The sequence below is a fragment of the Schistocerca gregaria genome, chromosome 4 (genome assembly GCF_023897955.1).
Source record: "Schistocerca gregaria isolate iqSchGreg1 chromosome 4, iqSchGreg1.2, whole genome shotgun sequence".
Lineage (NCBI taxonomy): Eukaryota > Metazoa > Arthropoda > Insecta > Orthoptera > Acrididae > Schistocerca > Schistocerca gregaria.
In genome coordinates, this window is record NC_064923.1 from 775,547,653 (window position 1) to 775,559,676 (window position 12,024).

The 12,024-nt window shown below is 43.0% G+C and overlaps 1 protein-coding gene across 1 annotated transcript in view; it reads right to left on the reverse strand.

Moving 5' to 3' along the window:
• The window catches only part of LOC126267932 (discoidin domain-containing receptor 2-like), a 737,095-nt gene that overhangs the window by 415,702 nt on the left and 309,369 nt on the right, over positions 1-12,024 (reverse strand). The window contains exon 3 of the mRNA XM_049973242.1: positions 3,550-3,664. Within this exon, the coding sequence (XP_049829199.1) occupies positions 3,550-3,664 (115 nt within the window). The remainder of the gene's footprint in view (positions 1-3,549; positions 3,665-12,024) is intronic.

Consider the following 12,024-nt stretch of genomic DNA (forward strand, 5'->3'; position numbering starts at 1 on the left):
TAGACGTCATTCCTTCCACTCCACACAATTGCATGGCGCCAGGCCGTTAGCTCGAGCCGTCTCACAGCCTTCTCCCTCCCCCCTTCTCCTCCCCTGGCACTTCCAGCCTAACCCCCTTCCCGACACCCCCGCGGCTGAGGCCGCCGTAACTCTCTGCTTGCGCACTCCTCCAATTACAAGAGATAATCGCTTTCATTTATTTCCGCGCGAGTGCAGACGTTGCCGTTCCAGGGGAGCAACATTCGCAATTTATTTCAATCACGGCTGAATAAAGATGAACAGACTTTCTGTGTGAAATACCCCGCAGGTAGGCGGGATAAGGAATGACTCTAAAAGCACGGCGCGAGAAGAACCGAGGAGCGAAGCCTCTACTGTTACACTGGTGTACGCCATTCCGACAACTTGTTCGTTGAGACTGTTCTCATCTTATAGTGAGCCAAATAAAGCTGTTTTCGGGATACACGAAAGTATAATGAGCGTAATTACTAGCATAATGCCGTCAATGTTGCATTTGCTTTAGCCACTTGAACAGTTCAGTGGCGTTTGGACTCTGGTGTTTATAATACAAGGTTCGCGTCCAGATGTTTTCCTTCTTTCCCGAGAAATAGAAAATTTTGAAAAATGAAAATAAAATCTAAAAGTTGATGTAATTCGTTTTGTTCATTCACTTTCTTTCATTAAGAGACAGAAAACATTCCTCCTTTGTTGTTGCGAAATACTGCAGATTGACTTTGAGGGCAGAATCTTTGAGTCGGGGTTGATCACCGAATCTCACTTTCGGTCTTTGTCCCTGTTATAATCTGTCTACACCACAGGGACCGACAGTTGCTTAATTAAATCATCCTTAACGCTAAAAAATTTAGAAAAAAAATATTTTAGTCGCTGGATGTAGGCTCATGACGATATTGTTTCCAACTTCAATAAGTTGCTTCTTTTATCGTAACACTCTTGAGTGGCACTACATACTGCGACAGATATGAAGCGAGAAAGATTAATCACCAAAACTGAGAATGTTTTCGCATTAATATAGCGGAAACCGGTAGTTTTTGCGCATTCTAGCGTTAATGTACAAAGAATTATTATTTTTAGGCCTCCGTACCTGAATCGACAGAAAAGGAACCCATTAAAGGAACTTTTTGCTATGTGTCTGTACGTCTGTATGTTAAGAACCCTTTCTCTTATGAAAAACGTTTCAATATGAAATTTATGTCACATACTAAGGTCAGCGCAATCAAAAGATAGCGCCATTTACGACATCTACTTCCATATTCTCAAACTCTCCAATCAAAATCTATATCGTACTTCCCGCTGGCATAAAATCATGAAATTTGACAAGAAACAAGGTTTCACAGTAAAAGTAGGAAAAATTCCTAAATTTTCAATTTGTGATTTTATCACACGTCAGAGTTGGAGTTACTGGGATAGCTACCTTGCAGTATCGATATACAGAACAGGCAAAAATCTTCGAGATTCTGGGTTCTTGGAATACATCGTAATTAAAAGCTATGTTAATGTTCTGTGGTAAACAGGATGTAAATTATTGAACCTTTAAGGGTATTGTCATATAGCTGGTTTAGTTGTGGAGTATCTTTGCGAGCAGCCGCGTCTGTAGAGAGTCGAGCACGGGACACAGTACTGTTATGTTGCATGTGAGAGCCGTTGTTAGTAAGGACGTTGAAGTGCTGCTACAAGTGCTGCTACAGGAAAGTGATGAAATATGGAAGTGTTTCAGAGGAGAGTGCGGCAAGAAATAACTAAAAAAAAAAAAATGAGCAGTGCCGTCGATAACGTATTTGTGTAGCCTCTCGTTGCGTGTCGCACAGCATCAATCATCCGCGCCGTGTTCGGTCTCCCAGGATGAACTGATGTGAATCAGTAGAAATTAGTTACCATTAAAGAGTGCAGTCAAGTGCCAGTGTCTTGTAGCGAGCGTGAGGACGTACGTTCGATCATCAAGTTTCCGCATCATCAACAATCAGCCGCGCCGCGACGGTTGCGCCCACGCTCGTACAACTGAGAACTGTGAACTGAAAAATTAACTTCACGAACAGTGTTATAACATTACTAGTGACAAGGAGGACTGTTACCAGGTATCTGTATGTGTGACGAGCATCATCAACAATTATACGCGACGTGTTCGGTTACCCGTACGCTTGTCCTAGTGATTTATGTGGGCAGATAATCATCCATTAATTGGGATGAACACTTATGAATTAGAACGTAAACAGTGCAACCTGCGATTTTCTTTTATCGTCTCAGAATGTAGTTGTTCGTACCAGACGTAGAACAGTATTGTGTTTTAACGTTGCGTGGCTCCCCTAAACACGCCTGTGTATTTCGATGCATAATTTGAGCAAGCCAGCAGCTGTGTGGAGCAGAACAGTAGGACCGCCGCGGGATTACCAGGGCGCACGGTCAAGGAACGACAAACAGACAAAAGGACCCCACCCATTCCTACTCCTGGGCGTGTTACAACCTGTTTAGAGTTCCTATTTCATCATCAGTTCCGTTGCATATAATGAATGTGTCATCAACATATCTACAGTAGTGTAGAATTTTCTGGGGTATTATGTCTTTGTTGTTAAGAAGTTTATTTTGAAGGTGGTTAATGAAAACCGGTTTTAAAGAACACATTGACTCTTTCAGACTTGGAAAATCGAATACATCAGCTATAGCGAAACATATAAATGAAACAGGACACAATGTTACAATAGACAACGATCTCAAAGTACTACATAATTTAGAAAAGAGCTGGAAAATGGACATCTTGGAAGAAATGGAAATATTCATCCATGGCCACATGGGAAATAACGAGGTCCTGACTGAAATGACAGATTTCAAAAGTTCACATTTATTTTCCAACTTCATTACAGAACCTTCGGAATAAAAGATCACAGTCTTTTGACTCTAGTCCCAGCTATAGCTTAGAAATATGTAAAATAAATCGTTTTTATATCATCATTTGTACAATAATATTGTAACTGACGCTCAGTTTGTAATGTATTTCGTCAGCCTATATCTGTATTACAATAACAAGACGTGCAGAAGGCATGTAAACAGCTGACACCACATAGGTCGACAGAGCGTTGGTCAAATCGAAACCAACTGTATTTTGACCTCCATATTGTCCACTACATTACAGAGTTTTTTTTGTGATCGTGTTTCCAAGTTACTGGTACGGTTTTGAAACTTTGTCAACAGTGATGAAGAAAGCCAAAAGAGCCACAGAAATGGAAACGAGACTGCCACACAATAAGAACAAAGCGAGTTACTGTTACAAAACAATTTCATGTAAACATCAGTCCAGCTTACAAAGTGACAACGCCTCTTACTAGGTTTTCTCTTCTTCCGCAGGATAACCACAATATTTGTGAAACGACTGTTTAACATCTGTATGGTGTTATTGTGAAACTGTTTTTTTGTAATGCCATACAGCCAGATGATGAGGTATTCCCTCGAAACACAAATAAGTAATACATTAGTGAACTGGTAGCGGTAGATAGAAACCTTTACATACTGTACGTCCGCTGTGACGCTGCTCTCACCCACCTGGCGTTCTGCGGCCCCACAGACTTGGGCTCATAGGAGGAGCTGGCGGACACCGCCGAGTCCGGGATGCGGCCCTCCTCCATGCCCAGCGCCGAGTGGCAGCCCCCGGAAGCTGCTGTGGGCAGAAAACACGACCGGGCCGGCCTCAGAGGGCGCAGGTGTGGATAGTGCAGTGCTCGGGGGCTCCCCCAACAGGGCTGCCAGTGTTTCTCTGCAGCAGACACTAAAGAACAGGCACACCAATAACATAAACTTACCCTTCATTTTGCAGTTAACTAGCAGACGGAAAATACACAAGATGTATATGAAGACAGTAACTGTTCTCGAAAGCACAGAATACTGTTGATGACCGTGCAGCTTTTCCCTGGAATAAATGATGACTAACTGAAACCCTCAGCTGCCGAAGGCATTGTTGATATACCTCGATGTGGACAGCTGAAATGTGTGCCCCGACCCGGCCTGCTTACATGGCAGACGCTCTATCCATCTGAGCCACCGAGGACACAGATGAATAGCGCGTCTGCAGGGACTTATCCCTTGCACGCTTCCCGTGAGACTCACATTCCCAACTGTCCACAATTCTATATATGTAATGTGTCTTATAGACATTTGTCCATTCACTCATTACTCCCGTACGCTTTGGCGATTCCCGTAAGAGTTTGGGCACTTCGCACAGACGAAGGTCAATGGCTGGGTAGCCTTTGACTATAAGTATGAAGACAGCAACTGTTCTCGAAAGAACAGGATACTGTTGATGACTGTCTATAAGGTACATTACATATGTAGAATTGTGGACAGTTGGGAATGTGAGTCTCACGGGAAGCGAGCAAGGGATAAGTCCCTGCAGTCACGCTATTCATCTGTGTCCTCGGTGACTCAGATGGATAGAGCGTCTGCCATGTAAGGAAGAGATCCCGGATTCGAGTGCCGGTAGGGCACACATTTTCAGCTGTCCACATCGAGTTATATCAACAACACCTGTCGGCAGCTGAGGGTTTCAGTTAGTCATCATTTATACAAGATGTGTTGAAAGGATACTAAACCAAACTGTGAGTATACTGACACAAAATTTCTATTTGGAGATTAAGTACATGGCAGTACCAAATAATTTTGTTTGCAGAGCTTAATCTCTAATCGTTTACAGTCATACTATCAAAGTAACACTGAAATGACGGCTATTGGTAGCAGATCGCAAAACAAACCCAAACTGCTCAAACGAGGAAAGGCATTCGAACCTCGTGAGGTATCTGTGCAGTTACGAACAGGTTGTGCGAAAGAACTTCCTTCCATTCTAGTTTGTCGTAGGTTGTAAGTGCAATGAATAAAAAAATAACAGTATTCTACCAACATGAGTAATTTCAAAGTAAATGCCCAGCGTGTAGGGAAGCAACTTAAGTCACTTGATAAACGAATCCAGGTTCTTTAACAGAAGGTTTGTTTCACATTATTACTAATACAAAACTCCATTTCTAGAAAATTATATACAACCGCTCGCTCGAGTCTTAACAGTTGTACAGCTCACAAAAATACGCAAGAAAGGATATAAAATACTTCCGCTATATTATAGAAACATATCTTTGAAATATATTTGTATCAGAATTCTGGAAGATACGAAATACCTAGAAGCGAACAATCAATTCACAGTAGCCAGCACGCACTCAGAAAATATCGCTGTGGTCGAGCACAACTGGCCCTTCTTTGAGGGGAAGTAATGACTGCTATCGACAGGGGATTTGATTTCATTTTTCTCAGAAAGCCATTGACTCAGTTCATCACAAGCAACTTCTAATGGAACTGCATGCCTATGAGCCGGCCGTGGTGGCCGAGCGGCTCTCGGCGCTTCAGTCCGGAACCGCGGGACTGCTACGGTCGCAGGTTCGAATCCTGCCTCGGGCATGGATGTGTGTGATGTCCTTAGGTTAGTCAGGTTTAAGTAGTTCTAAGTTCTAGGTGACTGATGACCTCAGTTGTTAAGTTCCCTAGTGCTCAGAGCCTTTTTTTTAAAATTTTGCATGCCTATGGAGTATTGTATTTGTTGTGCGACTCGATTCGCAGGTTCCTGCCAGAAATGTCACATTGCCCTTGTCCGTCCTTTTCCGGAGTACATGAAAAAAAGTTAAGAGAAACGAGCTGGGTTGCTGTTATCGTGAAATACAAGGGCGTGACATGGGTTTGATAAGCGAGTTGGAGTGTCAATTACTGAAATGAAGGCGGCGTTCTTTACGTGGAATTAAAATTACCTTTTTTCTCCTACGAAGGCCATGTAGACTCCAAGATACGTAGAAAGAACTGATCGCCGAAATAGAAATAAAGAAATACAAAAGAAATCAGAGCACGCAATTAAGGATTAAGATGTTCATTTGTCTCAGACGCTATACGGTGGATAAACACTGTGAAAGTGATTCTGTGAAACCTGAACCAAAGACTTAAGTGTGAACTGCAGTTTAATCATGTACATGTGAATCTAAACGAGTTTTCGGGCAAACAACGCTAAGATAACTGCGTGAAATGGACATTTGGAGCTTAGTATCTCACAAAGAGCCATTGCTCACAGCGGTACATGAAGCTATTTATCTTGGATGGGCCGAACAACACATAAACTGGACAGCGTCTGATTGCTGGCGTGTAGTGTCTTTTGGTGAGTCGCGATTTCTCCTGTTCTCAAACGATGCAAATTGTGCGAGACGTCGTGTGCAAGCACGGCCCAATAAGACGTTTAACCTGGAGCGTGCAGTTCAGGATTTGATGGGAGCGTTTTCCGTACAAAGATTTCGGCTCGCTCATATAGGTTCCCATTTATTTCAACATTCACGGATACCAACAAATTTTTCCCTCTCTGGTAAATCTTCGTGACGAGTATGCTGTGGATACTTCCATATTACAAGATGAATAACAGAAGTGATCACGTGGTTATATGCATACGATCATGGTTTGAAGTACACTGGTGCGGTCTATAACGCCTTTACTGTCTCGCTAAACAGGCCGTTGTTAATCACATAGGATATGTCTGTGACTACACTGGTGTCCAAAAGTAAAGCAACAAACGGAAATTTTGCAAAGTTGCGTTTATTTTTCCAGAAAATCGTGATAATAAAGTAGGAACAAGGTAAAGAATAAAGAACGTAAACAACTGCAAAATGCCTAACGGTAGACAAAAATTTTCTTCCTTTTTTGCAACTTAACGGATTTGCACACACATTCCGACAACTGGTTAATGTGCTCAATATTAGGTGTGACCACCATTGGCAGCAACGCACGCCTGCCAACGAAGGGGCATGCTGTGACTGATACCATCAATCTCATGTTGAGGTACTAACGCCAATTCTTCTTGTAGAGCTACTCGCAAGTCTCGAGGAGTGGATGGTGGATGCTGACGTGATGCAATCCGTCTCCTTAGTGCGTCCCAGACATGCTCTATAGGATTCAAATCGGGAGAACGTGCAGGCTACGCCAATTGTGCAGTATTTTCCCACCCCGCGAAAACATCAGCCACCGGTGATCTTTGAGGTCGAGCATTATCGTCCATCAATACGAAGTCTGAGTCCACAGAACCTCGTAACAACCGCACATGACGTCCCAAGATCTCATCCCGATACCTGACAGCAGTTAAACGTTGCTGGTTCACCCGTTCAATTTCATGAAGAGGTGTTCGAGTGGTGAACATAATCCCTGCCCGCACCACTAGGGACCATCGATAGCGACCTCTTCCCACAATTTTTGGGTAAGGAAATCATGTACCATGTTCCCTCCAGATGCGGATCCGTCAAGAATCACTCTCCAGACCAATTCAGGACCCATGTGGCTTGTTGAAGACTCCTCTCTAGATGTTTCCTTCTTTGAAGACGTGTAAGAGGTACATATACACCCGGCCTCCGACAATAAAGGCCACTCTGCCGAAGCCTTCTGTACGCCGTGCAGTACTGAGGCGGTACCGTCGTGCCTTTACAGCCAATTAACGGTCTTCTCTTGCTGACGTCACACGTTTTCGGCCTCTCTAAAGTCTAAACTTTCGCCACATCCGAGAAACAACGGAGCGATTCACGTTAAGCTGTCGGGCCTCATCAGGTTCCCACTGCCTTGCTTCCACTCTTCCAACGCTCCTCCACCCCACAGAGTCTGGGAGGCGTCTTCTCTTGCGACATACTGCACCGTTCGTGACTGTGTAAAAGGCAACTGTGAATGTGAGACTAGACACAAACACTACCCTGTTTCATAGGCTGCCTGACATCAGCGTTGGGGTTGTTGTCCGTGGACCGGAATGCCGTCTTCCGTGCAGAACACAATCTTACGGGCATCTGTTGACAGTTCGTATGATTATATCGTGAATTAGACACAGGACGGGGAAATAGCGCTTTGTTACTTTAATTTTGGACTGCAGTGTATTCGGATCACAGAGTGAAACGTAGCCATCAATATCAGAGCAATTTGGTAACTCTACAGAGGATAGTTATAAGTTTCTGCTGAATATGGGTTACGTGAAGAAATTTGTAGGTTCTCTTCCTCGTACAACTGACACGATTATCAAGGCTAGAGACGGTGTTAGCGTGATGTCTACTGGGGCGACTAATTATTTGTTCAGCCTACGTAGTGGTACCTTTAAGATGCAAGGGGCGTACAGAAATTTAGTTCAGATCGGTCGCGAAGTGGGAACCCCAATGAAAATCCGGAGAAGCTTTGTATAGGTTTCTTGGATAGCGGTTAAAAATGGTTCCAATGGCTGTGAGCACTATGGGACTTAACATCTGAGGTCATCAGTCCCCTTGAACTTAGAACTACTTAAACCTACCTAACATAAGGACATCACACACATCCATGCCTGAGGCAGGGTTCTAACCTGCGACCGCAGCAGTTGGATAGCGCCTCTGATATGCTTGTCGATTGGGTCACGTTGCACTTTGCAGCCATGAGCGTACAGCGAACGCGTAAAGATGCAAAAAAAAAAAAAAAAAAAAAAAAAAAAATTGAAAAATATAGCCTCTCCAGTCAAGTAATAGTGTCTACCGAGCCGAGAGATTTCGCCCGATTTCATGGAACTCAACGTAACTGTCATACACTTCCTTCTGCGTGCCGTTAGTCGGCCGTATACTGCAGGGGTAACGAGGACTCTGTTGTCTGTTGCGTTTTCGATGGGAAGTGCTCGACCGCCCACCATTGCTCCCCCTGACTTTCATCTCTGCTCACAAACACGCTGCTGGCAGCCTTCTATAATAAGAAATTGGAAAGTTGGTACAAAGCTACGACAAATGTTGAAGTCAGACGAACGATGTAGAGAAGTAGATGGAAGGTGTAGTTACTGCTGCAAATAAAATATTTCTGATTTTCACCGTGTTTCCTACTTGGCGACCGATGGAACTTACTTAACTGACTGCCCGTCTATCGTCGATCACACGATACCATACGGTGGTATAGAAAGAAATATTCTCCGAAATTTTATTTCAGGTCGCCACGGACATTGCTGGAATGGTGACTACGTGTTGTAAGTAGGCTGTTTAGGTTTTCTTATTGGTAACGCCGCTTAGCGCTCGGTATGAAAAATCACTGGCTGTGCTGTGCGCAGTGTGTGTTTAGTTTGCATTGTTGTCTGCCATTGTAGTGTTGGGCAGCGGCATCTGGATGCTAACAGCGCGTAGCGTTGCGCAGTTGGAGGTGAGCCGCCAGCAGTGGTGGACGTGGGGAGAGAGATGGCGGAGTTTTGAAATTTGTAAGAATTGGTGTCATGAACTGCTATATATATTATGACTAGTGAGGTAAATACATTGTTTGTTCTCTATTAAAATCTTTCATTTGCTAACTATGCCTATCAGTAGTTAGTGCCTTCAGTAGTTTGAATCTTTTATTTAGCTGGCAGTAGTGGCGCTCGCTGTATTGCAGTAGCTTGAGTAACGAAGATTTTTGTGAGGTAAGTGATTTGTGAAACGTATAGGTTAATGCTAGTCAGGGCCATTCTTTCGTAGGGATTTTTGGAAGTCAGATTGCGTTGCGCTAAAGATATTGTGTGTCAGTTTAAGCACAGTCGTGTATAATTGTTCAAAGAGGACGTTTCACATAGACCAGTCTTGTACAGTTATTCAAAGGGGAATGTCGACCCTTAGCCGAGGATACCTCACTGGAATCTTCTGATTTTTTCTTGTAGTTTGTGTAATTAATGTAGATTTTTTTTATTGCTAGCGCGTAATCATAGAGGGAATTTCCTTTGTAGTTGTAGTCTTTCATTGTTGTACAGTACAACAGTTGTGGCATGCATGTAGAGTTGCACCAAGTATTTCGCAGCTGCGCTTGCAATTAACTAGATATTATTTTCAGTGCTATGTTAATGTGTTCTCTTATTTTTGCTCTTCAAATTGTGCTTTTCTGTGTTATCGTGTGAAATATTGTGACAATAATGGCGTGTGAAGAACGTAATACTAGGCTACAAAGTAAACTGAGAAATGACAGTGAAGACGAAAGCAATGTGTTAGCGCCACCATGTAATGAATTCACAAATGTTCAAAGTAGTAATTTGGTAATAGTGCATAGGGAAATGGAGCGGGCTGCAAATAATGGTGTAGGAAGTGAAACAGTTAGTGAACAGAGAAGCATTATCGATCGACTGGTCGGCAACAGCTCGCGTCAGGAATCCGAAATGACAGGACACTATCTTGCAAATACTGTACATTCAGGTTTTGCGTCCTCACCGTTTTCTCAAATAAGCCGAGACACATTTTCTGCTTGTCAAACTGTGAATGTTGCCGGTGCAAATGCACTGCCGAAAAGCATATATGATCAGATTCCAGACACTAATACATTATTATTGCAATTAATGCAACAAATGAAACAAAACCAGAGACAAACAAAGCAACAGTTAGACACAATGGAACAAAATCTTCAAAAGTTAGACACAATGGAACAAAATCAGAGACAAACACAACAAAAGCTTCAAAAGTTAGACACAATGGAACAAAATCTTCGAAAGTTAGACACCACACTTGAACAAACAATGTATTTACCTCACTAGTCATAATATATATAGCAGTTCGTGACACCAATTCTTACAAATTTCAAAACTCCGCCATCGCTCTCCCCACGTCCACCACTGCTGGCGGCTCACCTCCAACTGCGCAACGCTACGCGCTGTTAGCATCCAGCTGCCGCTGCCCAACACTACAATGGCAAACAACAATGCAAACTAAACACACACTGCGAACAGCACAGCCAGTGATTTTTCATACCGAGCGCTAAGCGGCGTTACCAATAAGAAAACCTAAACAGCCTACTTACAGTGTATATGTGACTATCCCTAAACGTTGTCTCACTAGTACTCGTAATTTGTGCCAAACGAAGAACTGTCGATTGGTAGTTAACCAGCGACAAAATCAATTCGCGCAACTCTTTTTCTATTGTCTATGTATTTTTTCACTCTATAGGAGGAATGGGAACAAGGTTTGTGCATATAATGTTTGACGTTCAAGCATTTGTGGAATATCGGAACAAGCACAAAAATACCATATGCCATTTATTGGATGGTATACTGAACTCCTTGTGCAACTGAAACATGCGCATTGTACCTATCGCCACTATCACTTGGAACCTTTGAGGAATAAAGAAAGAGGAAAATCGTAGATTTGAAATTGAGAATATCTAAAGTGATGTCAGCTGTTTTCAATAGCACCAAGTGCCCGATGTCTTGACAGACCACGATCCTATCTCTGCAGAATCCCTACACGAGCTGCTAGAAGTTATCCTTCTTACATCAAGCATTAAAAATCTTCTCGCAAACATCCAACATTCAAATACGATTTCCAAATGAGAAACACACTGTGCAGTCTCTCGCTATGTACAGAATGTAGATAGCGATATCCCTGCTTACTTTCTCCGGATGCAAAGATATGCTAATCATTTACATGCAATACACTCTATGCGAATTTGACGTTTGTTACATCCCGTGTTCATGGTGCTGCCATTTTAATGGCCAGCTGCGTACCAGTTACTGCTACCCGGCGCACCTTTTAATCTGCAGTGTGACGGCATTCTGCTCCGCTTAGGTGAGTTGAGAACGAGATTCGTGTACGCCTACGTGAAGTCTCAACACACTGAGTCAACCGTTAACTAAGCGCAGTGGATTAACGGAAACCGTGGAATTAAGATTGCAGGTGTTACAAGAATGCTACGTAGCAGAGCTACAGGACGCCATATGAAATAGTCCATATACCCTTTGTTTTGATTATCAGTCTTATGACAGATTTAGCACATCTTACCATGTTTCCCAAGTATTCCTATCCATGCCACTACTGTGGAGAAACTTTGCATTTATTAGCAGCCTATTTAATTTTCAACAACTTTCTTCAGTAACAGCGTAAATGCTTCGATTATCTTCTATCGTGATTTACCCACAGGTCATGCTTCACCTTCATACAAACCTCTGCTTCAAAGGCACATCCTCAGAAATTTCTTTCTCAGATTAGGCCTGTGTATGATACTGATAGATTAGTTTCAGCC